This window comes from Pholis gunnellus (genome assembly GCF_910591455.1).
Source record: "Pholis gunnellus genome assembly, chromosome: 17".
Classification (NCBI taxonomy): Eukaryota; Metazoa; Chordata; class Actinopteri; order Perciformes; family Pholidae; genus Pholis; species Pholis gunnellus.
In genome coordinates, this window is record NC_136544.1 from 22,139,586 (window position 1) to 22,166,974 (window position 27,389).

A 27,389-nucleotide genomic window follows, 5' to 3' on the forward strand; every position below is an offset into this window, starting at 1 on the left:
ACTAACTGGTACCAGGACTAACTGGTCCCAGGACTAACTGGTCCCAGTGCTAACTGGTCCCAGGGCTAACTGGTCCCAGGACTAACTGGTTCCAGGGCTAACTGGTCCCATTACTAACTGGTCCCATTACTAACTGGTCCCAGGACTAACTGGTCCCATTACTAACTGGTCCCATTACTAACTGGTCCCAGGGCTAACTGGTCCCATTACTAACTGGTCCCATTACTAACTGGTCCCAGGACTAACTGGTCCCATTACTAACTGGTCCCAGGACTAACTGATCCCAGTGCTAACTGGTCCCATTACTAACTGGTCCCAGGACTAACTGGTCCCATTACTAACTGTCCCAGGACTAACTGGTCCCAGGACTAACTGGTCCCATTACTAACTGGTCCCAGGACTAACTGGTCCCAGTACTAACTGGTCCCATTACTAACTGGTCCCAGGACTAACTGGTCCCATTACTAACTGGTCCCAGGACTAACTGGTCCCATTACTAACTGGTCCCAGGACTAACTGGTCCCAGTGCTAACTGGTCCCATTACTAACTGGTCCCAGGACTAACTGGTCCCATTACTAACTGTCCCAGTGCTAACTGTCCCAGGACTAACTGGTCCCAGGACTAACTGGTCCCATTACTAACTGGTCCCAGGACTAACTGGTCCCAGGACTAACTGGTCCCATTACTAACTGGTCCCAGTGCTAACTGGTCCCAGGGCTAACTGGTCCCATTACTAACTGGTCCCAGGACTAACTGGTCCCATTACTAACTGGTCCCAGGACTAACTGGTCCCATTACTAACTGTCCCTGGACTAACTGGTCCCAGGACTAACTGGTCCCATTACTAACTGGTCCCAGGACTAACTGGTCCCAGGACTAACTGGTCCCATTACTAACTGGTCCCAGGACTAACTGGTCCCAGGACTAACTGGTTCCATTACTATCGGGTCCCAGGACTAACTGGTCCCAGGACTAACTGGTCCCATTACTAACTGGTCCCATTACTAACTGGTCCCAGGACTAACTGTCCCTGGACTAACTGGTCCCAGGACTAACTGGTCCCAGGACTAACTGGTTCCATTACTAACTGGTCCCAGGACTAACTGGTCCTAACTGGTCTTTGACTTTCACTCACATTGTGATGATTTCTTAGTTTCATGACTTTTTAGTTGGAGTGAACGTTGTGGGAATACATCTGCTCTCTTTGTGTAGACAGTTTAAAGATGGACAGACAACCAATCATAGAGGACATGAACAGAAACAGTTTGATTTATTTCACCTGTCTGTATGTCACCTGTTTGTCTCTCACCTGTCTGTCTCTCATCCACCTGGGTTGTAGACACTGCGAGCCGCCGGTAAAACCTACATGATCTTCTTTGTGGTCGTCATCTTCCTCGGCTCCTTCTACCTCATTAACCTCATTCTCGCTGTGGTCGCCATGGCGTATGCTGAGCAGAACGAGGCCACGATGGCCGAGGCCAAACAGAAGGAGGAGGAGTACGCTCAGATCCTGGAGATGCTGAAGACGAGAGAGGAGGAGGTATGACATGATGAAACTACATTCAATCAGCTGACAGTGAAAACACACTCAACATTTATTCTGCTTGTTGTTACAGCAGGCGGCCTACAGGGAACAAGATACGGCACCACAGAAGAAGAATTCATCTGCAGAAATAAAGGGCCAGGAGCAAGAACACACTGCCATTGAAGGTACACACTTTAATTCAAAAACACACAACAGATCCACCACCGTGTTCCTGAACACATGAGAGCAACATGTGAATCTCCAACGATCGATCCGCCAAATGTATTGATTGTTTATTGGAACGAGACGAGGAGATAAAACGGATGAAGAAAGGAGGCAAACTGATGACGTAACGTTCTGTTCACAGACCGACGACGTAACGTTCTGTTCACAGACCGACGACGTAACGTTCTGTTCACAGACCGACGACGAAACGTTCTGTTCACAGACCGACGAAGTAACGTTCTGTTCACAGACCGACGACGTAACGTTCTGTTCACAGACCGACGACGTAACGTTCTGTTCACAGACCGACGACGTAACGTTCTGTTCACAGACCGACGACGTAACGTTCTGTTCACAGACCGACGAAGTAACGTTCTGTTCACAGACCGACGACGTAACGTTCTGTTCACAGACCGACGACGTAACGTTCTGTTCACAGACCGACGAAGTAACGTTCTGTTCACAGACCGACGACGTAACGTTCTGTTCACAGACCGACGAAGTAACGTTCTGTTCACAGACCGTCGAAGTAACGTTCTGTTCACAGACCGACGACGTAACGTTCTGTTCACAGACCGTCGACGTAACGTTCTGTTCACAGACCGACGACGTAACGTTCTGTTCACAGACCGACGACGTAACGTTCTGTTCACAGACCGACGAAGTAACGTTCTGTTCACAGACCGACGACGTAACGTTCTGTTCACAGACCGACGAAGTAACGTTCTGTTCACAGACCGACGAAGTAACGTTCTGTTCACAGACCGTCGAAGTAACGTTCTGTTCACAGACCGACGACGTAACGTTCTGTTCACAGACCGACGACGTAACGTTCTGTTCACAGACCGACGACGTAACGTTCTGTTCACAGACCGACGAAGTAACGTTCTGTTCACAGACCGTCGAAGTAACGTTCTGTTCACAGACCGACGACGTAACGTTCTGTTCACAGACCGTCGACGTAACGTTCTGTTCACAGACCGACGACGTAACGTTCTGTTCACAGACCGACGACGTAACGTTCTGTTCACAGACCGACGACGTAACGTTCTGTTCACAGACCGACGACGTAACGTTCTGTTCACAGACCGACGACGTAACGTTCCTGTTGAAGATCTCTGCTTCGTTTTTTTACACTAATGATCGACAGACTTAGTTTCATCTCAAAAACAACTTTCTATTTTCATCGTCTCTAACTCGCTGTGTGTTTCAGACTTTGCAGACGAACAGAGACCGTGTCCTCCGTGTTGGTATGTCTTTGCCGACATCTTCCTGAAGTGGAACTGTTGTGGCTGCTGGAGGTGGATTAAACGGTACCTCTACCTCATTGTCATGGACCCGTTCGTTGACCTGGGAATCACCATCTGTATCGTCCTCAACACCGTCTTCATGGCCATGGAGCATTACCCAATGACTGAGGAGTTTGAGGAACTTCTGAGCATCGGAAATCTGGTCAGTGAGGAAGAAAAGTCAGAGAGTTGGTTTATTTTCCAGTGAGATCACAGCTTCAAGACAGAAGCTACAGAAGAACAACTACAGAGCTCTCGTTCAATCCAAAATGTTAATAAACCTCAATCCTGAATATTTAAGAAAGTAAAAGTGAGGTTTTGGCTTTCTTAGGAGAATATCTATGTGTTGTAACGTCATTAGGTCAAGTGAGGAAGGGGGCCATGTCATTATTCTTTCATCTTGAAGTACTTTGATGTATGTGATGGAGCATTGTCCTGCATAAAAATCATGGCCTTCTTGAAAGACGCAGACTTTTTCCTGCACCATTGCTTGAAGAAAGTGTCTTCTAAAAACTGGCAGTGGGTTTGGGAGTTGATTTTGAGTCCATCTTCAACCCCAAAAGGTGCAACTAGCTCATCTTTAATAATACCAGCTAGTTGGACCTAAACCCTATTGAGAACTTGTGGGCCCTTCTTAAACGGGAGATGTACGGTGAAGGTAAACAGTACACCTCTCTGAACAGTGTCTGGGGGGCTGTGGTTGATCGTCAACAGATCACGAATGTGACAGAACCCATGAATGAAGGCGTATTACTGTTATTGAAAAGAAGGGTGGCTATATTTGGTCACAAATTTGTTTTTAAATGTCAGAAATGTTTATTTATAAATTATGAGTTGTTTGTTTGTTATTCTCACTTTAAGCTCCTGTCTCCGAGAGCGGGGGGGGGGGGGCGACAGAGTACACACATGTAGTACAAATCACTTCTGAGAACGAATGAAATTTTATGATATATCAAAAACCTACGTAACGAAGAAATTCTGATAAAATGGACCATGTAAGCTATTTTACTCACTCAAAAACATATATACAAAGTAATACTATATACTACAAGTACTACCACAATTTCACCTATTTTTCGCCAGGACACGGCGAGCTATGTTCTCCGTTACCGATCCCAACCAAAAACTACGGCACTTTCACAGACACACCGCATATCAGAGAGCACGAGGAGAACACACTGAATCCAACCATATCTTCCAAATTCCTCTCCTTCAAACCATTAACAAGCTGCACTCCATCCGCCACAGATCAACACACAGCCAAACAGCAAAACATTGTAAACACTTCGCACCTTGAGATGGTTTTCTGGAAGAAAATCACCAAAAATCCAAAATGAATCCTTTCAGCCATGTGCTGCCAGTCTACCTGCTTCGTTGTGTGAAGAGTCTGAGTCTCTACGAGCTTGTATGAAGGTTTGGTTGACTTTATCATTTTGGCCAATGGGTTTGACCCTTGGGGGTGCGCCACGGTTTTCCATTTTTTTATTGGCTTACAATTCTGTCAATTAACTCAATTGACCGCTAATCAGAAGGCTCTGTAAGGTTCAATTGTAGTCTGTAAAACTGGAACTCAGACAAAAATGAGCCATGTTTTACAGGTTATTATAGGGCCCAGGCTCTCAAAATGATGCCAAACTGCTGTATTAGATAGATTGAACACTATTACTGATAAAACAAGTGAAATATATAGTTATATAGTATATAAAATTACAATAAAACGGCTGAAATTGCTGCTTCCAAAATCTGAATAGACATCCGCTGACCTGTACATAACCATCAATATTTCTGGCCTGCTTCACTTTATCAAAGCTAATTCTTTTTTAAAGGACTGCTGACATGTTGTGCTATGATTTGGGAGAGTTTAGGTCTTCGTCTGCATCATTTCAAATCAATAGCATCAATAAAAGTGCTTTGTTTTTCAGGCGAACCTGAAAATGTTCAATTTGAGCTGTGTGCTATCTTCATTCAGCATTAACCAGTAACATATACACTGGTATCTACACATATTAACACATCTCACAAGTGTTAGTGTTATTATTCCATTGAGATTATTCAAATAGACCTTGTAGTTAGAGAGATAAGCCCCTTTGAGTGTGGGTATGACATTTTCGTTTTTCATTTAGTTGCATAATAATTGTGCACACGCCAAAACCTCACTATTACTTTCTTAAATATTCAGGTTTGATGTTTATTAACATTTTGGATTGAACGAGGGCACTGTAGTTGTTCAATAATAAAATGTATCCTCAAAAATACAACTTGCCTCATAATTGTGCACGCAGTGCAGACATCAGGAGGTATTTTCCAGATCGCTGTCAGTTCTTGGATGTACTGAAGATTTATGAAGCTGACCTCGGATCAGCAGACCACCAGCCTCTTAATGTGCAGACAGACATACAATAATGAATAAATAAAAGAATTTAAAGTAAAAGGTACAACTTTACTTGCTAATGAAGGAGGGTTAAAGGAGGAGACGTACAGCTGGAAGCTTCGCTAGATGAACATGAGGAGTGATGATTGATTTGTTTCATTGAGGCAACCAAAAGAAGTCAGAGCCTCCTTCCTGGCTGACAATTTCAATTCTGCAATTATTGAAAAGCTTTTCTCTTTGAAAATGTTCTTTTGTATATTCTCACTCAAAGGTTTTGTCAGCTGGGAATCCAAAGCGGTCCAAACCTCAGGTCTTGATTTAATAGCTTCTTCTGCTGACCTTTGACCCCCCTCAGGTCTTCACAGGGATCTTCACAGCTGAGATGGTCCTCAAACTTCTGGCCATGGACCCGTACTACTACTTCCAGGTCAGACTTCTTGTTTGTTGACTGGTGGTTCTCTAACCAGCATCCCCATTCACCTTATGACAGCTGTTCCCATGGTAACACGTGTCTGTCATTGTTCTGTTGCCGTGGCTGCAGGTGGGCTGGAACATCTTTGACAGCATCATCGTCACCATGAGTCTGGTGGAGCTGGGGTTGGCTGACGTTCAGGGCCTGTCTGTGCTGCGCTCCTTCCGATTGGTCGGTGTGAACTCATCACTCAAATGACTTTTGACCTTTCTGTCTCTGGGTGCATGCCAAGTCTCTTAATCGTCATTTCCTCGCTCGAACCGGAAGTTGTTCTGCGCCGCCATATTGACGGCCGTCCCAAAGCTGTTATTTAGATGTTCATTGTAGTCTGAACAACAAAAGAACCACAAACAACTTCCTTCATTTATTAAAGATTTGTGTTTTCATGATGTGATGTTTCCTCAATAACTTCATGATGAAAGGATGAAAGTGAGAGATCTTTACATCATTGATCATCATTTCATTCAGTCACGTGAGGCTGATCATTCAGAGTTTCATGAGTTTCATCATTTAAGAGAAACAATAATCATGTTCTGGTTATTTCTTAATGACGTCACAGTTTAAAAACGTACAGACGCAAATATTCATAAATAAGACGAAAACATTCCACCGTAGAAATACATCCTGCTCTTATAAACAGAACACAGACACAGTTTGTTAACAGACTACAGAGAGAAACTCCTCCAGTGATGATCACTGTGTGTCTTTGAGTTATTAGTGTTATTAGTTACTATAATTAGTACAGTGATCATGTGAACAGACACACACTTCTCTAAAGTCTCTCCAGCTGTTAAAGCCGACTGACAGCTGATCCAGATGTGATCAGCTGATCCAGATGTGATCAGCTGATCCAGATGTGATCAGCTGATCTTCGTCATCAGAAACAGACGTCGCTTCCCCTAGACACAACTGAGGAAAGGACGTCTCATGTCTTAAAATATATTTCCTCGTTTCCTCTCTCCTCGCATGGTTTCCTTGCGTCTCTCCATGCATCCCTGGTGGGAGGGACTAAGACGCAAGGAAAGGAGCCAAGTGAGGGAAACGAGGATGCAAATAAGAGGCTTGGCATGTACCCTATATGTCTGTCTTCTCACCTGTCTCCCTGTCTGTCTCATGTCCAGATGCGAGTGTTTAAGCTGGCTAAGTCGTGGCCGACCCTCAACATGTTGATAAAGATAATTGGGAACTCGGTGGGTGCTCTGGGGAACCTGACTCTGGTCCTGGCCATCATCGTCTTCATCTTCGCTGTTGTTGGCATGCAGCTATTCGGGAAGAACTACAAAGACTGCGTCTGTCGCATCGCACTCGACTGCGAACTTCCCCGCTGGCACATGTACGACTTCTTCCACGCCTTCCTCATCATCTTCAGGGTCCTATGTGGAGAGTGGATTGAGACCATGTGGGACTGCATGGAGGTCTCAGGTCAGACCATGTGTCTGATTGTCTTCATGATGGTCCTCGTCATCGGAAACCTGGTGGTGAGTGACAAAGATACTCTTTGACCTTTACTGGACTCTGACTGAACATTCTCCTCCAATCACTAGCATACCTTCACACACTGACATTATGAATAAATGTAGCCGGACAATCAGGACGTGCCGACCCTCAGTATATAAGGCAGCACGCTAAGCTAAGCTATCCTGACTGCCTTTCTCCGAAAAAGGAGTCGCCGCTTGAAGAACCTCATCAGTGATTGTCGTGTCCCGGCCCGCCGAATGCTGCCCAAGAATCGATGGATTCATTTTCATGACTTGCTAATTGTGATGACAAATGCGGTGTGTCAGCAGATGTGTGGACACGGCGCTGCAGGACCGTGGCATAGGGGTCTTCTTTTATCTCTGCTGGGATGAGGGACCTCCTACATAACAGTTTTGACGTATGCATCTATGACAGGTTAGGGGAGGGCCAACCTTGGGAGAACGTTTGGTGGTGTGGACAGAAACATCAACCTCCTTGAGGTACAGGAAGTGTTTTTGTTCCTCCAGCACTTCAGACCCCTGAAACAGGGTCTTTGCTCACTGGAACAACACAGGACTGGTGAAAACAGTTGGTGTGTGTCGGTTGTGTTGCCCCTGAGCTGCCCTCTGGGCTTAATACATGTCCCAGTGCTCCTTGATGGCCCAGGTACTGTGAAGTGCAAGGTGGCTGTGGCTTGGCTTTCAGACGCATTTAGATTTGGGCCATGGCTATACTCAGTTCAGTTTCGTACTGCCTGGATTGGCAGGGGCGCCTTACTCAGCTATAGCAGCCTAGGTAGCCTAGAAGTAGGTGGGCTGTGGCGGCTAACCTTTAATTCAGGATCCGTGTGGTTGGGATTGATGTTACGTGGTGGCAGGGCATATTTCATCTGCTGTACCCATTGAGGCCAGTAGAGGGTGGAGACTGTGTGAGTTAGAATGAAGGTTACGATATTGTAACCCTAGTTCTAAAAGCACAGGCGTAGCCGTATATATTGTGGGGTGCACATATATTCAGGTAGGCACTTCCTGACTGCTGGCTACGCTTATTCAAATTTTCAATGAGCTTGTGCTCGTGATTGGAGGAGAGTATAACCCAGAGAGTCCAGTAGAGGATTCCTCTGTTACTGGTCTTGTTTCAGGTCCTGAATATGTTCATTTCATTTACATTACATTACAGTCATTTAGCAGACGCTTTTATCCAAAGCGACTTACAATTCAGATTCTATCACACCGTCGGCACAGCTACTGGAGCAATATTCCTGGTCTTGAATCTGTTTCATATGTTCCTGGTCTTGTTTCAGGTCCTGAATCTGTTCCTGGCCTTGTTGCTGAGCTCATTCAGTGGTGATAATCTTGCGGCTCCAGAAGAAGAAGGAGAAAACAATTTGCAGATCGCCGTAAACCGGATCAGTAGGGCTGTGGATTGGACAAAGAAATGGATCTTGGAACAAATCTGGACCATCACTGGAAAGAAGGACCATATTAACCCAGACCACACCGGTAGGACCAGACCTGAAACTACAGCAAAGACTTCTGTATCTATTTATGTGTTCTTTTGTTGCTATTATTTGTTAAGTTTCAGTGTTTATTCAGTGTTCCAGGTCGTTATGTTCATTTTAAATGTTCATTATGAGGTTCATTGAATCACAGATTTCATGACTGGATGTATTTTGTGTGACTTACTGATTTTTCATGTTTGTGAATTTCATCGTTAGCGGTCAACAGTGAAGAAGACAACAGGACGACGAAGGAGATTTTAGCTTTGACCTTTGTGACCTCAAGCCAGCCGGTGTCAGAGGTCAAATCCCTCGACTGTAACCAAGGCAACCTGACACGCAACTACAACAACGTTCCCTGCCTGAGGGTCCCGATCGCCGAGGCCGAGTCCGACTTTGAGACGCCTGACAACGATGATGAAGAGGATGATGAAGACGATGAGGAGGAAGAAACGCAGTCCCATGTGAACATTATTCGATTTTATTTCATTTCATTGTTTTTTACTCTATTCTACTCTATTCTTATCTACTGAACTCTATTGTGTGACGTTCAGATGAAACTCAGAAACAGATGTTGATGTAACCTTCAGTTAGTGGTGGTAGTAGTGGTCAGTTAGTGGTGGTAGTAATGGTCAGTTAGTGGTGGTAGTAGTGGTCAGTTAGTGGTGGTAGTAGTGGTCAGTTAGTGGTGGTAGTAGTGGTCAGTTAGTGGTGGTAGTAGTGGTCAGTTAGTGGTGGTAGTAGTGGTTAGTTAGTGGTGGTAGTAGTGGTCAGTTAGTGGTGGTAGTAGTGGTTAGTTAGTGGTGGTAGTAGTGGTCAGTTAGTGGTGGTAGTAGTGGTTAGTTAGTGGTGGTAGTAGTGGTCAGTTAGTGGTGGTAGTAGTGGTTAGTTAGTGGTGGTAATAGTGGTCAGTTAGTGGTGGTAGTAGTGGTCAGTTAGTGGTGGTAGTAGTGGTTAGTTAGTGGTGGTAGTAGTGGTCAGTTAGTGGTGGTAGTAGTGGTTAGTTAGTGGTGGTAGTAGTGGTCAGTTAGTGGTGGTAGTAGTGGTTAGTTAGTGGTGGTAGTAGTGGTCAGTTAGTGGTGGTAGTAGTGGTCAGTTAGTGGTGGTAGTAGTGGTCAGTTAGTGGTGGTAGTAGTGGTTAGTTAGTGGTGGTAGTAGTGGTCAGTTAGTGGTGGTAGTAGTGGTTAGTTAGTGGTGGTAGTAGTGGTCAGTTAGTGGTGGTAGTAGTAGTTAGTTAGTGGTGGTAGTAGTGGTCAGTTAGTGGTGGAAGTAGTGGTTAGTTAGTGGTGGTAGTAGTGGTTAGTTAGTGGTGGTAGTAGTGGTCAGTTAGTGGTAGTAGTAGTGGTTAGTTAGTGGTGGTAGTAGTGGTCAGTTAGTGGTGGTAGTAGTGGTCAGTTAGTGGTGGTAGTAGTGGTCAGTTAGTGGTGGTAGTAGTGGTCAGTTAGTGGTGGTAGTAGTGGTCAGTTAGTGGTGGTAGTAGTGGTCAGTTAGTGGTGGTAGTAGTGGTCAGTTAGTGGTGGTAGTAGTGGTCAGTTCATGGTGGTAGTAATGGTCAGTTAGTGGTGGTAGTAATGGTCAGTTAGTGGTGGTAGTAGTGGTTAGTTAGTGGTGGTAGTAGTGGTCAGTTAGTGGTGGTAGTAGTGATCAGTTCGTGGTGGTAGTAATGGTCAGTTAGTGGTGGTAGTAGTGGTCAGTTCATGGTGGTAGTAGTGGTCAGTTAGTGGTGGTAGTAGTGGTCAGTTAGTGGTGGTAGTAGTGGTCAGTTAGTGGTGGTAGTAGTGGTCAGTTAGTGGTGGTAGTAGTGGTCAGTTAGTGGTGGTAGTAGTGATCAGTTCGTGGTGGTAGTAATGGTCAGTTAGTGGTGGTAGTAGTGGTTAGTTAGTGGTGGTAGTAGTGGTCAGTTCGTGGTGGTAGTAATGGTCAGTTAGTGGTGGTAGTAGTGGTCAGTTAGTGGTGGTAGTAGTGGTCAGTTAGTGGTGGTAGTAGTGGTCAGTTAGTGGTGGTAGTAGTGGTCAGTTAGTGATGGTAGTAGTGGTCAGTTAGTGGTGGTAGTAGTGGTCAGTTCGTGGTGGTAGTAGTGGTCAGTTAGTGGTGGTAGTAGTGGTCAGTTAGTGGTGGTAGTAGTGGTCAGTTAGTGGTGGTAGTAGTGGTTAGTTAGTGGTGGTAGTAGTGGTCAGTTAGTGATGGTAGTAGTGGTCAGTTAGTGGTGGTAGTAGTGGTTAGTTAGTGGTGGTAGTAGTGGTCAGTTAGTGGTGGTAGTAGTGGTCAGTTCGTGGTGGTAGTAGTGGTCAGTTAGTGGTGGTAGTAGTGGTCAGTTAGTGGTGGTAGTAGTGGTCAGTTAGTGGTGGTAGTAGTGGTTCGTTAGTGGTGGTAGTAGTGGTTAGTTAGTGGTGGTAGTAGTGGTCAGTTAGTGGTGGTAGTAGTGGTCAGTTCGTGGTGGTAGTAGTGGTCAGTTAGTGGTGGTAGTAGTGGTCAGTTATGGTAGTAGTAGTGGTTAGTTAGTGGTAGTAGTAGTGGTCAGTGGTGGTAGTAGTAGTGGTTAGTTAGTGGTGGTAGTAGTGGTTACTTAGTGTTGGTAGTAGTGGTCAGTTCAGGGTGGTAGTAGTGGTCAGTTAGTGGTGGTAGTAGTGGTCAGTTAGTGGTGGTAGTAGTGGTCAGTTAGTGGTGGTAGTAGTGGTTAGTTAGTGGTAGTAGTAGTGGTTAGTTAGTGGTGGTAGTAGTGGTCAGTTAGTGGTGGTAGTAGTGGTCAGTGGTGGTAGTAGTGGTTAGTTAGTGGTGGTAGTAGTGCTCAGTTAGTGGTGGTAGTAGTGGTCAGTTAGTGGTGGTAGTAGTGGTTAGTTAGTGGTAGTAGTAGTGGTTAGTTAGTGGTAGTAGTAGTGGTCAGTTAGTGGTGGTAGTAGTGGTCAGTGGTGGTAGTAGTGGTTAGTTAGTGGTGGTAGTAGTGCTCAGTTAGTGGTGGTAGTAGTGGTGTTAGTGGTGGAAGTAGTGGTCAGTTAGTGGTGGTAGTAGTGGTCAGTTAGTGGTGGTAGTAGTGGTCAGTTAGTGGTGGTAGTAGTGGTCAGTTAGTGGTGGTAGTAGTGGTTAGTTAGTGGTGGTAGTAGTGGTCAGTTAGTGATGGTAGTAGTGGTCAGTTAGTGGTGGTAGTAGTGGTTAGTTAGTGGTGGTAGTAGTGGTCAGTTAGTGGTGGTAGTAGTGGTTAGTTCGTGGTGGTAGTAGTGGTCAGTTAGTGGTGGTAGTAGTGGTCAGTTAGTGGTGGTAGTAGTGGTCAGTTAGTGGTGGTAGTAGTGGTTCGTTAGTGGTGGTAGTAGTGGTTAGTTAGTGGTGGTAGTAGTGGTCAGTTAGTGGTGGTAGTAGTGGTCAGTTCGTGGTGGTAGTAGTTGTCAGTTAGTGGTGGTTGTAGTGGTCAGTTAGTGGTGGTAGTAGTGGTCAGTTGTGGTAGTAGTAGTGGTTAGTTAGTGGTAGTAGTAGTGGTCAGTGGTGGTAGTAGTAGTGGTTAGTTAGTGGTGGTAGTAGTGGTTAGTTAGTGTTGGTAGTAGTGGTCAGTTCAGGGTGGTAGTAGTGGTCAGTTAGTGGTGGTAGTAGTGGTCAGTTAGTGGTGGTAGTAGTGGTCAGTTAGTGGTGGTAGTAGTGGTTAGTTAGTGGTAGTAGTAGTGGTTAGTTAGTGGTAGTAGTAGTGGTCAGTTAGTGGTGGTAGTAGTGGTCAGTGGTGGTAGTAGTGGTTAGTTAGTGGTGGTAGTAGTGCTCAGTTAGTGGTGGTAGTAGTGGTCAGTTAGTGGTGGTAGTAGTGGTTAGTTAGTGGTAGTAGTAGTGGTTAGTTAGTGGTAGTAGTAGTGGTCAGTTAGTGGTGGTAATAGTGGTCAGTGGTGGTAGTAGTGGTTAGTTAGTGGTGGTAGTAGTGCTCAGTTAGTGGTGGTAGTAGTGGTGTTAGTGGTGGAAGTAGTGGTCAGTTAGTGGTGGTAGTAGTGGTCAGTGGTGGTAGTAGTGGTTAGTTAGTGGTGGTAGTAGTGCTCAGTTAGTGGTGGTAGTAGTGGTCAGTTAGTGGTGGTAGTAGTGGTTAGTTAGTGGTAGTAGTAGTGGTCAGTTAGTGGGAGACCCGACTGGTGAACAGTCCAAATATCAGTTTGCATTATATTCATTATTATTATTAAAACTTCACAGTAGATCCAACATTAGAGGTGTGGACTGTGTTATACTGAGTTATTAAAGGAAAGAAAGGAGAGTGAAATGTAGTTTGATACCCAGGCATCGATTGGAGATGACACATTATAATTCTGGCCCATCGAGGGAGGAGACTTAGAGGGGAGAAGGCCACTGAAGCTGAGTTCTAGGTGGAGACCATGCACGGGGGGGGGGGCCTTGGCTCAATGGGTAGAGAGGGTCGACCGGCAACCGCGTGGTCGATGGTTCGATCCTCGGCTGCTATGAGTCCTGTGAGCAAGATACTGAGCCCCGAGCGCTTCTCTGCAGCCCACTGCTCCCAAAGTGCAGAGGTCAAAGTTTATGTATAATGACGACTCTAATGAAGTTTAAGTTTATTTAGTAGTATTAGTATTTAGAAGAAGGTGAAGGTTGGAGGAGGCATAGTGAGAATACTGTGAGCTGTTCATCAAAGAGAGAAGGAGTGTTGAGACGTTTAGAGCCAGTTGCTGTTCAAAAAGTCAAAGAGCCGAATTCAGGTATTAATAAGATTGGAAAAAATAGGTCAAATTCTCAAGTCTATGGGTGATTCTGGAGAATAAAATACATTTAATCTGAGGCAGCATTCAGTACACGTTTGACCAGATCAGGAACCTTAATGAGATGAAACTAGTACTGGACTGTCTGTGAGATCTGAACATGAAGATCAACCATGTCTGATTTGTTTGTTCAGTGTGACGAGTCGTCGGTCTGCAGCACCGTACAGAAACCTCCTGAAACTCCTGAGGATGAAGAAGAAGAGCACGAAGCCAACACACCTGAGGACTGCTTCAGTGACCGTACGAAAACACACACACATACACACACACATACATTACAGTCATTGAGCAGACGCTTTTATCCAAAGCCACTTACAATCAGTGTGTTCAACATAGTATTCAAGAGAACAAGTCACCAGAAGTCATGAGTGCATCTCCTTTAAACATCTCAGAGCATAAACCAGAGCAGACATACAGAAACACACTAGCATGAACACACCTTTGTGTAACTTGTAAACAAGTATTGAAGAAAAGGAACCAATCAATGGTCAATAAAAAGCTCTGTTGAGTCTCAGTTTTCCTTCCTAATGAAGCTGCTGAGGAGCCAATCAGAAGCTCTCACTGGGAGGCGGTCCATCACTGACTTTATATATATATATGCATGGTGCCAGAGGTTTGTCCTACAGAGGCTTCCGTACAGCCAGAAACAGGAAGTTGAATAAAGTTGAAGCTCAAAGAAGCACAGCCGGTGGTGACCAAGGACAAAGTGTTTATATGAACAATCCCAGAACCAGAATATGTTTGATTATTTTCATGAAAAACAGGAAGAGATGTACATTCAGCATTTATGTTTAATTTAAATGAATAGTTTTCTGTTCCCTGAGAAAAGAGACGGAGTGTATCTGTCTGTTCAGGTTGTGTTTTAAAGAGAGTCAGTCTGTCAGAGAAGAGAGTGAAAAGATATCGTCAGGTTAACAGAAGAAGAAGACAGCAGCTGACACGTTGTCTCTACACATTATTATTAGTGCTGGGCAACACTAACATTTTTAATCGCGATTAATCGCATGATTTTTTTGCGATTAATTTCATTGTTATGCGCAAAGTTCAATAATGAATCTAAAGTAGTGTGTTGAGCTCTTTTATGTTAAAGTGCTGCTCTATGAACTAAAGGTCAACAACATTTGGTGTAAACACGTTAAACTCATCAGATTCTCTTCACACAGCAGCAGTTATAACACAGTTATAATGATTCTGATCATAGATATTCAGCCGGTGTTCACAACTTTATCTTCATGTGTGTCAGAGATGAATTTAAATATACATCTTAAACCTGCAAACCTATCTACGTCATGTTTTATGTTTGTTAAATTATCAGTAGTGATAACTAAATGATATGATTATTATACATATTACAAACTAAACACTTTAAAAACTCTTAAAACAATAATTTAAATGAATCATTTATTTTCTGCTTTTGTTGGTATGTTGGTCAGACACTATGCTACGCTGATTAGCGTAATATGTGTGGTGTTTGTTATAAATGTACGTTGGTACATAGAGGGTGATAATAAGCTGTACATGGAGGGACTTAGGACCCAGGGGAATGTAGGGGAAGGAAACAGGAAGAGACGCCACACAAACAGCTGTTCACCGCTCGCTCGCTGCCGGTCGGCCGGTTAATAAGGCGTTAACTTGTCCAGCACTAATTATTATATAACTGTCTGATTCGTTTCAGAGTGTTACCTACGCTGTCCATTCCTGGACGTAGACACGTCCCAGAGCAGAGGGAAGGTGTGGTCTAACATCAGGAGAACCTGTTTCTCCATCGTAGAACACAACTACTTTGAGTCCTTCATCATTTTCATGATCCTGATGAGCAGTGGAGCTCTGGTAAATGTTCTTATACGTTCTTATAGGTTATTGATTGATACATAATAATGTCTGTTTAATGTGATCACGTGACCGAGTAGGTCTGATCTGATTGGTTCTCAAAAAGGCATGCGGTGTGAGTACTAACCTGTGGAGACAACATGGCCAACATTAGCAGGCTGATAAACTGACCACAGGACTATTAACATGGCCGCCACATGTTACCCAGGTGAGAATATCTTTAACCCTTATTAACCCTTATTAACCCTTATTAACCCGTATTAACCATTATTAACCCTTATTAACCATTATTAACCCTTATTAACCCTTATTAACCCGTATGAACCATTATTAACCCTTATTAACCATTATTAACCATTATTAACCCTTATTAACCCGTATGAACCATTATTAACCCTTATTAACCCTTATTAACTCTTATTAACCCTTATTAACCCTTATTAACCCTTAATAACCATTAATAAACAGTATTATCATGATGAATAATAATGACTTAGTAAACAAAACCATGAATTCAGATGTCTCCATCAGAATTGCTGATCGCGATGATCTTTGTTGTTGTTTTTGTTTGTTGTGCAATCCTCCGGGCCAGCGTGAATAGATTGTGAGGATTAGAGAATAGATCAGAAGAGCAGCTGCTCAGGTCTCTGTGGGTCACCTTTGAGTCTGGTTTGTGGAGCCTCGACTCAGTAAAGCACAGGAAGCTACACTTTAAGATTCTAGCGACTTTCAGCTCGTCCGCCTTATCTTCCAGTGACCTCACATTGCTGCAGAGTTTGAATCTGCTTTGCTCTTCTTTCCGTTTCTCTCGTCTCTGCGTCTTCATCTCCGGTGGAATCGATCAGCTGATCTTTACCGTCTCCATTCAGACTGTTACAGCGATGATTTGTCATCATGGTTCTGTAAAGAACACTTGTGTTCACAGATCCTGGTTTTTAACTTTACCAACATGACTGATTGGCTCAATCTGACTTTACGAGATGATCCTGTAAACTAGAAGAGCTCTTCTGAAACTATCTGCTCTGAATTAGAGTTGAACTTAATGTATCTGACTCTACTTAGATTTAGGACTAGAGTGGATACAAAGACCAGAGCAGAACCTCCAGACTGAGGTTGGAGTAAATCACACTTCTGAACTTGCTGTAAATATTGAGATGGTTGTCTCCATATCTCCTCACTTTCAATCTATGACTCGGGACTTTAGCTTGTATAAATAAAACATCTATCACTCTTCAGATCCTCCTCTGATGATCTCTGAGGTTACTTCTGTTTTGATCCTCGTTAAAGGGTTTTGGGGGAGTTGTTCCTGTTCTGACGTGGGGGTCAGACCCTCCATGTGGTGACGTTAGTCTGTGTGTGAACAGGCATTCGAGGACGTCTACCTGGAGCAGCGGCGGGTCATAAAGACGGTCCTCGAGTTCGCGGACCAGGTGTTCACCTATGTGTTCGTTGTGGAGATGATCCTCAAGTGGGTCGCTTACGGATTCAAGACCTACTTCACCAACGCCTGGTGCTGGCTCGACTTCCTCATCGTAGACGTAAGAACAATAATGCCTGCCGGTAACCATAGCAACAGTAATGGTACTTAAGTGAACTCATCTAACAGAGAAGTGATGAGAGGAACGCTGTAATAACCTGTTCAAAGACCAATGCTAGGTCTGTAGCGTCTGATATGACGCAGCTCTTATCATCGTATGAAAGAACAAATGAGAAGCATTCGCATCACTAGACTTTATACTACATATATGTGTAAATATATATATATATATCAGTGAACTGTGCATTTTATACAGTACCTGCGCCTGCACTTGTAAAAATGAAGCTCAACACCTACAAATACTGCATACGGCATACCTGCAGATACATGAATACCCGCATGACGGGATGCCGCGGCATTAACGAACAATGCATAGAGTCAAAACACGCAAGAGCACGAGCCATTCAAATATGATTCATATCAGAGGGAACAACATCACCCACATCATGAAAACGACACCATAGACACATGAACAGAGTAACATCACTCCCTCCAGGAAATACACGACTCCGTAGTTCTTGTTGCTGACGGATTTATTCGTCTGTCAACACCGAGAGAGAAAATGAGTCCACTGAAACACATGAATCTCCAAAGTAGATCACTTAAACACTTAAACGTAACTTTAACACTTTAACTTTAACACTTAGTGCGGAGTATATAGACCGCTGCCGCTTTGCGCGTCTTCTTGTTGCTGTGCACCGGCTAAATGTGTCCCCAGCGCAACATAGGACGTAACAATAGTTCCTATCACATATAAAACCAAACAAAAATCCATATTCATAAAAACAAGTTGTACAAATAATAATATATAATATAAATAAGCATATTAAACAATGACATAAATAATATTTATGTCAGTTAAAGCTACTGCAGTTCACTTACCAGAGCTGCTGTTCACTGTTTAAAGACAAAGTCCATCCTCCTTTCTTTGTTAACAAAGAGTTTAATCTCACGTTGTTCAGCACATCCGTGTGTTTTAGTTCCAGTAAGAAGTTCTTCTGGATTCATGGACGCCAGTGAAGACATCGAGCCTCCTCAGTTGTGTTTCTTGAACACGTTTTAATGCGTTTGAGGCTGAACATGTCGCTCCACAGAGGCAGCAGATGTTGGGATCGTCACCGCCCAACATGTCACGCTAGCCCACTGACCAATCACGTAGCTGTAGACCAGCTAGCAGCTCTGACACGTCAAAGAATACGCCCACCATGTCAAACTAAAGATCTGATTGGTTGAACACTATGACGATCAACAACAACGTCCCCGTTCACTTAACCTGCACATGGATTCACTGGTGAGTCTGCAGGCCTGGGGCCTCTCTTCTACCTAGAGACACAGAGGTGAACTCTGATTGGATCAAAGCTCTACTTAAAACAAGCTGCACTGAAGCAGAGCAGCTGAGGAGCACAGTAGCTGTGCAATGAGAACATAAGATAATGGGAACAATATTTATATAAACTATGATACATGTAGTGTATTTAAGAAAGAATATTAAATTATAAAATAGCTCTAACTTTGATTCTGTTTAGGCCAGCAGAGAAGGCTTTGCAGGCCCTGACGGCACACCACTGTTATATATATATATATTAATATGTAGTATACTTTTTATATATATATATATATATATATATACACTTTATACTTATACTGTAGTATAAAGACAGAGAGAGTCCTGTCACAGTTAGTTTTTTACATTGTGACAAGGCGACATTAAACGCATCCTGATCAGTAAACACAAAATGAAGTTGGACTGAACCGAATAGTTCGAAGCTTCATTTATAAAGTTAACATTTGATTTGTAAATCAACATTCAAAAGGCTTTTTAAAAAACTGTGTTTGAAGCCAGATTAGTGCACGGTTGCAGATAAAGATCAGATTATTATTGTTATTATTATTATAGATCACAGAGGTGTCTCCGTCTCTGGTGTTTGGATGTCATCACCAGGTGTGCTTGTCTTCCAGGTGTCTCTGGTGTCTCTGACAGCAAACATGCTGGGATACTCTGAGCTGGGAGCCATCAAGTCTCTGAGGACTCTGAGGGCTCTGAGGCCACTGAGGGCCCTGTCTCGCTTCGAGGGCATGAGGGTAAGACAGGCATTTTAAACACTGACACACAGGTTTATCAATATGTAACCTGTCTCTCTGTCACCAGAGGGCGTTAACCATCTATCTTACTCTGTCTGAGCCAGTAAAACCTGTCCAAGCTTCAACTGGTCCAGACTTCCTGAACCCATCAATAGAAGGCAGCTCCACATGAATGTTTATTTCAGTTGTTATTGTATCAGTGTATTGACCTGGCTACCTGTCTACATGTCTCTCTGCCTGTCTGCAGGTAGTGGTGAACGCCCTGGTCGGAGCGATCCCGTCCATCTTCAACGTGCTGCTGGTTTGTCTGATTTTCTGGCTGATCTTCAGCATCATGGGAGTGAATCTGTTTGCAGGAAAGTTTTATTATTGTTTCAACGAGACGTCTGAGGAGACGTTTCCTGCTGAAGTTGTCAACAACAGGACAGAGTGTTTCGCTCTCATGGAGGCGAATTTCACCGAGGTCCGCTGGAAGAACATAAAGGTCAACTACGACAACGTGGGGATGGGCTACCTGTCGCTGCTGCAAGTGGTGAGTCATTAAAATCATCAGACATGAATAATCCCCATAACACCACAGTCATATCCACACCCATCAACCCTATGACTGCTTATAAACCACTATAACACCACAGTCATATCCACACCCATCAACCCTATGACTGCTTATAAACCACTATAACACCACAGTCATATCCACACCCATCAACCCTATGACTGCTTATAAACCACTATAACACCACAGTCATATGCACACCCATCAACCCTATGACTGCTTATAAACCACTATAACACCACAGTCGTATCCACACCCATCAACCCTATGACTGCTTATAAACCACTATAACACCACAGTCGTATCCACACCCATCAACCCTATGACTGCTTATAAACCACTATAACACCACAGTCATATCCACACCCATCAACCCTATGACTGCTTATAAACCACTATAACACCACAGTCATATCCACACCCATCAACCCTATGACTGCTTATAAACCACTATAACACCACAGTCATATCCACACCCATCAACCCTATGACTGCTTATAAACCACTATAACACCACAGTCATATCCACACCCATCAACCCTATGACTGCTTATAAACCACTATAACACCACAGTCATATCCACACCCATCAACCCTATGACTGCTTATAAACCACTATAACACCACAGTCATATGCACACCCATCAACCCTATGACTGCTTATAAACCACTATAACACCACAGTCATATGCACACCCATCAACCCTATAACAGTTTATAGCATGAGAATAATCAGCCATATCTATACTCATAATAGTCATGACAGCTGTATGAATCTGAGTTCACTGGTGTTTTCTGGTTGTTTCTAGTTTCACTGTTTGCAGACGACCAGATGTTTTACATCCAGATGTCTGACTAAAGCTGAACTCAATGTTTCTCTTTCAGGCCACATTTAAGGGCTGGATGGACATCATGTACGCAGCCGTGGACTCCAGAGACGTCAGTGCACCGTCCAGTAGTTTTACTATGTACACTCCTACTAGTACTGATACTAATACTGGACCTGGCACTGATACTAACACTAGTACTAATACTAATACTAGTACTAATACTGATACCGGTCCTAGTAGTGCTAGTACCGGTATTAGTACTAACAGGTACTATAGTGGTAGAGATGTTGGTATTAGTACTAACAGGTACTATAGTGGTACAGATGCTGGTATTAGTACTAACAGGTACTATAGTGGTAGAGATGTTGGTATTAGTACTAACAGGTACTATAGTGGTACAGATGCTGGTATTAGTACTAACAGGTACTATAGTGGTACAGATGCTGGTATTAGTACTAACAGGAACAAAACTACCTTCAAAGTGACGTGACTCTAGTTACCCTGGTTACCATGATTACTATACCTCGTGTAGGTGGAGTCCCAGCCGCAGTACGAGGCCAATTTGTACATGTACCTCTACTTTGTCATCTTCATCATATTCGGCTCCTTCTTCACCCTGAACCTCTTCATTGGAGTCATCATCGACAACTTCAACCAGCAGAAATCAAAGATATGTTTCTCCTCACTGACCTCGTTTTAAACTCTGATGTCTGAGAACAGACATTCATCTGTTCCTCTGTTCTGTTGTCTTTACTTGGGAGGAACAGATCTTTTCATGACAGAGGAGCAGAAGAAATATTACAATGCCATGAAGAAACTGGGCTCTAAGAAACCTCAGAAGCCGGTTCCACGGCCGGAGGTCAGTCCAGGTCCTACCTGCCAGACTTCGTTAACTCCAGGTGTGAACAGCTTTCAGTCAGTCTTCTGTTCCTCATCTCTCCGTCTCACCAGAACAAGTTCCAGGCTCTGGTTTTTGACCTGGTGACGACTCAGCTCTTCGACATCTTCATCATGGTGTTAATCTGCCTCAACATGGTGACCATGATGGTGGAGACGGACGAGCAGAGCGAGGAAAAAGAGGTGATCCTCTACTGGGTCAACCTGGTCTTCATCGTGGTCTTCACCATGGAGTGCTCCCTGAAGATGATCGCTCTGCGGCATCACTACTTCGCTGTCGGCTGGAACATCTTTGACTTTGTTGTCGTCATCCTGTCTATTGTAGGTGAGTCAGCGAATCGGTGTCTGGTGATGTCATTGTCTCATCAAGTGATGTCATCATTCATTGTTGTCTCGAAGTGTCTTCTATTTACATTTAAGTCCAACAAATGTCTTTAAATGTCTTAAGGTTTTGGTGTATTTAATGGGGTATTAAATATGACCATGTTCTCTTTAACCCAGAAGAAAAATATCTTGTCTTGCTTCCTTACTTCCTTCCCTTCAGGCCTCCTCCTTGCTGACATCATTGAGAAATATTTTGTTTCTCCCACGCTCTTCCGTGTAATCCGATTAGCTAGAATCGGCCGAGTCCTTCGTCTCATTCGTGGGGCCAAGGGGATCCGGACGCTGCTGTTCGCCTTGATGATGTCACTTCCTGCCCTCTTCAACATCGGCCTCCTCCTCTTCCTCATCATGTTTATATTCTCCATCTTCGGCATGTCTAACTTTGCGTACGTGAGGAAGGAGGCCACGATCGACGACATGTTTAACTTTGAGACATTTGGGAACAGCATGATCTGTTTGTTTATGATCACCACGTCAGCCGGGTGGGACGGTCTGCTGAACCCCATCATGAACACGCCGCCGGACTGCGACCCCGACAGAGAGAACCCCGGATCCATGGTGAGGGGGGACTGTGGCAGCCCGGCATTGGGCATCGTCTTCTTCACCACCTACATCATCATGTCCTTTCTAGTGGTGGTCAACATGTACATCGCCATCATCCTGGAGAACTTTAACGTGGCTACAGAGGAGAGCGCTGACCCGCTGTGTGAGGACGACTTTGAGATGTTCTATGAAACCTGGGAGAAGTTTGACCCCGACGCTTCTCAATTCATTCAGTACAGGTGAGTCTTCACCTGGTAGTGATGGATCCTCTCGGACTCTACGGAGCTCTGATAGACTCTCCTGTGTTCCACAGTAAGCTGTCAGATTTCTGCGACACTCTGAAGGATCCTCTGAGGATCTCCAAACCAAACACCATCAAACTGATCCACATGGATTTGCCTCTGGTTCCTGGAGACAAGATCCACTGTTTGGACATCCTGCTGGTTCTCACTGCACAGGTAACATGACCTGCTCACATGTTACGTCATTTTACATTATTTCATGTTTTGTGTCGTTGGATGTTGTGTTATATTAAATCACATTATTGGTATTATATCTGTATAGGTTTTGGGTGATTCAGGAGAGATGGACGCTCTCAAAGCCAGCATGGAGGAGAAGTTCATGGCCAACAATCCCTCCAAGGTTTCATTGTTATTTTAGAGTTTGAACGATTGTCATATTCTAAAAGGGACGAATATTGTTTCCTTTATCAAAGTATACTGAAGTCACAGATAACCATTGTTACCTACAGGTGTCGTATGAACCAATCAGCACCACACTGCGGAGGAAACAGGAAGAGGTGGCGGCGACGGTGATCCAAAGAGTGTACAGGAAACACCTCCTAAAGCGGACGGTCAGATTGGCCTCCTCCAAATACCGAGAGAAGACGGAGGGACGGCGAGACGAGCTGTCACCTGAGACAGAAGGACTTCTCTGTAAACGCATCGGTCAGCTGTACGGAGACAGCGGGAACACAGAGGAGCCTGTCTCACCCACCCGGGTGGAGCTTCAGAGAGACTTTCTACTCCACGCTGCTCCTCCTCCCAACACCTCCAACTTCCTGCTGGATGAGAACCTGAAGGAGTCTATTGTCTGATGTTTACCACGCGTCTCCTGTTTCTTCCTGTTTTCCTTCGTTGGAGGAGCAGTGGAATAATCTCTCTGTTGGCTTCTATAAAAACGGATGACGGATCCTGAACAATAGATGGCTCTTCACCAAATGTTTTATCACTGTGTTTGTTACGGATTTATTGTTCAAACTGGAGCCACACACCACCAGGAAACAAGGTTACAATCACTCGTGCCATTTATTTAGCCAAGAAGTTATTGGAAGGGGATTGCTTCTGATTGTTCTGGTTCTACACAAAGAAAGAAAGAGATTACAACATCTTGTTCAAATCATGCCAAATAATTTCCATTAAAGGTAACTGAAATATGGTCTTTAAAATATAATTATTAGCTTAACATGTACTTCAACATAATATAACAAACATATTACATCAAAGATGATCCGTTATCATAATCTCAATAGAAATAAAGTGCTACCTACACTTTGAAGTTTGAGGCCAACTTGAGGTTATTAGTAACAGTAATGATGATGTTATCAGTGTTGGCAGTAGCGTAGAGTGTAACTACATTTGCAGAATCAAGCTACATTTTGTGACACTCAAGCGAGCAGAACGTTCTGTTCTGAAAACTGAAAGATCGGGAAGTGAGACCGCCGCCATACACGCACGTGACTGTGAAGACAGAAGTACTTCCTTATGACGATGACATCATGTAACTGTTGTCTACGACGTCTCTGCTGCAGGAAATAGACCTGCAAGCTTTTCTTTACTTTGATTATGCTACATTGTGAACAACAGATCTGTGTTGATGTCGGGAGAAGAGCTAGTTAGCGTTAGCTGTTAGCTGCTAGCAGCACAGTCCTGATTGGCTAAATAACGAAGCTAACAGCTGTTAATGGGGGTTCCATTGAGTTACATTATGAGGCGTTCAAAGTCCATTTAGTAAAATTGAGTATTGGGCGAGGGTTAATAACGTTATCATCATGTGTTCAAATTGAATCTTTTAAAATGTAGTTTTTGGTCAGAATCTTCAATGAATGCAGTTGTTACATATAGAGATGAATTATGATGCACTGGTATGGGGTCAGATCAGTCTCAATAATTGCAAATGCAAACAGAAAGACTCACAAATGCACGCAGAACAATTCACAAATACATTCCAATGCACAAATAAATAAATTACGATTTATATAAATGTAAAAAAAAAATCACAAATATATTTCTGCATTTGTATGTATTTGTGTGTGGATTTGTATGTATTTGTGTGTGGATTTGTATGTATTTGTTTGTGGATTTGTATGTATTTGTTTGTGGATCGCACTGCATTTATTTGTAAATCGCTTCACATTTATTTGTGGATTTATGAGACTCATCTCACGTCGCTGGATTCACAAATGTGTTTTTTTCAACATAGACCTGTCTGTAGCCAATCAGATGTCAGCCTCATTTTCAACCAATCACATGAGCACAGCTCCCCCTCCCCTCCCCACGAGACTGGCAGCTTTGTTGAATCAGGAAATAAATATTGTAGCCGTCTGTGTTCACCCAGAGCTCTACGATACTTCATATCAGTAGAGACCGGACCAAACTATGTGTGTGTAAACCATATGGTACAAACAATGAGGCCACGAGGCTGCCAGCGTAATGCTGCGTTCACACCAAACACGATTCGCGCCGCGTAAATCGCGTTATTCGCGCCGCCGGTCTTGCCGGGGGACTATTTGTGTTCATTCGCGTGAATCGGTGAATCGCGCTGGACGCGCCGGTGAGGGGGCGTGGCTTATCGCCCTGATAGCCGTCAACTGTGGAAAAAATAACCTCTATTTCTGCTCAGTACGTGTTGTGGAAGTCCCAGATATCACGGGGAACCAAACGCCGTCATGTCTGGTTCATAACATAGTCCGGAGGAGCTCCGTGGATTTCATCGAGCTGTATTCACTGTGTCTAGCAAGCCACACGTCGGCTGTTTACTACAGCTGTATGAACACAACATAAAGTGATTTGGCTATGATTTAACGGCAATAAACCAACAAAAAGGAACTCCGAAATAACATTTATACACATAGTTTGGTCCGGTCTCTACTGATATGAAGTATCGTAGAGCTCTGGGTGAACACAGACGGCTACAATATTTATTTCCTGATTTAACAAAGCTGCCAGTCTCGTGGGGAGGGGAGGGGGGAGCTGCGCTCATGTGATTGGTTGAAAATGAGGCTGACATCTGATTGGCTACAGACAGGTCTATGTTGAAAAAAACGCATTTGTGAATCCAGCGACGTGAGATGAGTCTCATGAATCCACAAATAAATGTGAAGCGATTTACAAATAAATGCAGTGCGATCCACAAACAAATACATACAAATCCACAAACAAATACATACAAATCCACAAACAAATACATACAAATCCACAAACAAATACATACAAATCCACAAACAAATACATACAAATGCAGAAATATATTTGTGATTTTTTTTTTACATTTATATAAATCGTAATTTATTTATTTGTGCATTGGAATATATTTGTGAATTGTTCTGCGTGCATTTGTGAGTCTTTCTGTTTGCATTTGCAATTATTGAGACTGATCTGACCCCATACACTGGTATCAGATCCATACTTTGTATCAGATCCATACTTTGTATCAGATCCATACTTTGTATCAGATCCATACTTTGTATCAGATCAGAGAAAAGTTGAAATATTGATAATGATCGAATTAATCTGCAGCCTTCTTTTCTGTTTTCTTTCTTTCTTTACTTTGATCTTTTTTTCTTTCTTTATTATTTCAGGTATTTTTGTATTATTTGTGGAATTTCAGTGTTTATTATAATATTATTATTTATTTGTATTAATCTGTGCAATAATCTTTGTCCATCTTTTCTTTCTTTAAAGAATTCAATTGGAGACTAATTGTCAAACTGTGGCTTGTCGTTAATAAAAAAGCTAAACTTAATGGATGTGTGTGTTGTCATCATCCTGCTGATTGGTCGATTCTGAATGTTTGAGCCTGCACACCTTTATAACAAAACAATTGTATACCTGTACACTTTCATACCAGTACAACTTTATACCTGTAAACCTTGTGTAGCGCCCTGCTAATTTGTTTACACGTGTTTTTTTTAAATGTCTGTAAAACAGTACTTTTGCATTTGTGTTCATGGTTTGGAGAAGTGCTTATGTCCTACGGTTTGAGTTGCCCTTGAACCTCCCGTGTCCTTGTCGTATTAGTTGGTCAGGTGTCGATGTGTTGCCAGCCAATCAGGAGAGTCTGATGGGAGTTTTTGGTGGCCTGCCGGGTTCTTAGAGGGGCGGGACTAAGGACCGGAAAGCAGGAAGTGGACAAAGGGGAGCCGAGAGGAATGACGGAGAGCACTGTTGTTTTAACTTCAGAAACACGGACACTAGACAATGTTAATGCACCGAGGAGAACTGAAAGGATAGCATAGAAGTCATTTAGCACGACGCTCTAACTTCAGAGGTGAGTTTTTCTTTCGGGGAGACGCAAAGGCTGAAAGCACAGTCCGTCCAGGGATCAACAGGATGTTCATGAAGTACGGTGCGGCTCTGAAGAGGAATAAAGTGAGCTGTTTGCATGCTAGTTTTCTGCTCGTGATTTCCACTGACGGAGAAGAAGAGGATTTCAAAGCAGTAGCCTGTTTGCAAGGTTAAGAAATCAAGTCTGAATTGTTGAGTCTATTAGCTAAGATGTTGGATCTCTGAGTAACCGAGGAGCAGTGAGTCCACCACAGACGTTCCTTCAGGACTTCAACTGAGCGCCAACAAGCGCGCCAACGTCCTGGTACCGTCACACTGACCAGCACCTCTGTGGGTATGGTTATAAGAATGGAGGGACACAGGGTGCTCACAACCACCGAGACGAGAGATATTCTGAGCCCTGACTTTGTGTCTGTTGCTAGGGATACTTCATCAATTATGGTGTTCTGTGAAACCATAAATCTCTGCATTATATGTTCTGATGCTTGACTTAATAAATTGTTAATACTTTTAGATCGTATGTCATCTGTTGTTCCAATGTAAACAATCTGCGCGGGGTCCTTCCGGAGGGTTAGTCTTTTGGAGTCAGA

The 27,389-nt window shown here is 43.6% G+C and overlaps 1 protein-coding gene across 1 annotated transcript in view; it reads left to right on the forward strand.

Moving 5' to 3' along the window:
* scn4ab (sodium channel, voltage-gated, type IV, alpha, b) overlaps positions 1–25,453 on the forward strand; it is a 46,465-nt gene extending 21,012 nt beyond the window's left edge. The window contains exons 11-31 of the mRNA XM_079177699.1: positions 1,341–1,541; positions 1,618–1,711; positions 2,965–3,203; positions 5,767–5,838; positions 5,953–6,054; positions 7,005–7,361; positions 8,645–8,843; positions 9,059–9,303; positions 13,710–13,815; positions 15,251–15,405; positions 16,770–16,943; positions 18,902–19,024; positions 19,272–19,556; positions 20,466–20,519; positions 20,943–21,084; positions 21,178–21,269; positions 21,362–21,632; positions 21,852–22,473; positions 22,548–22,692; positions 22,799–22,876; positions 22,986–25,453. Coding sequence (XP_079033825.1) covers positions 1,341–1,541; positions 1,618–1,711; positions 2,965–3,203; positions 5,767–5,838; positions 5,953–6,054; positions 7,005–7,361; positions 8,645–8,843; positions 9,059–9,303; positions 13,710–13,815; positions 15,251–15,405; positions 16,770–16,943; positions 18,902–19,024; positions 19,272–19,556; positions 20,466–20,519; positions 20,943–21,084; positions 21,178–21,269; positions 21,362–21,632; positions 21,852–22,473; positions 22,548–22,692; positions 22,799–22,876; positions 22,986–23,330 — 4,101 coding nt within the window. The 3' untranslated portion in view covers positions 23,331–25,453. The remainder of the gene's footprint in view (positions 1–1,340; positions 1,542–1,617; positions 1,712–2,964; positions 3,204–5,766; positions 5,839–5,952; positions 6,055–7,004; positions 7,362–8,644; positions 8,844–9,058; positions 9,304–13,709; positions 13,816–15,250; positions 15,406–16,769; positions 16,944–18,901; positions 19,025–19,271; positions 19,557–20,465; positions 20,520–20,942; positions 21,085–21,177; positions 21,270–21,361; positions 21,633–21,851; positions 22,474–22,547; positions 22,693–22,798; positions 22,877–22,985) is intronic.
* The last annotated feature ends 1,936 nt before the right edge of the window (positions 25,454–27,389 follow it).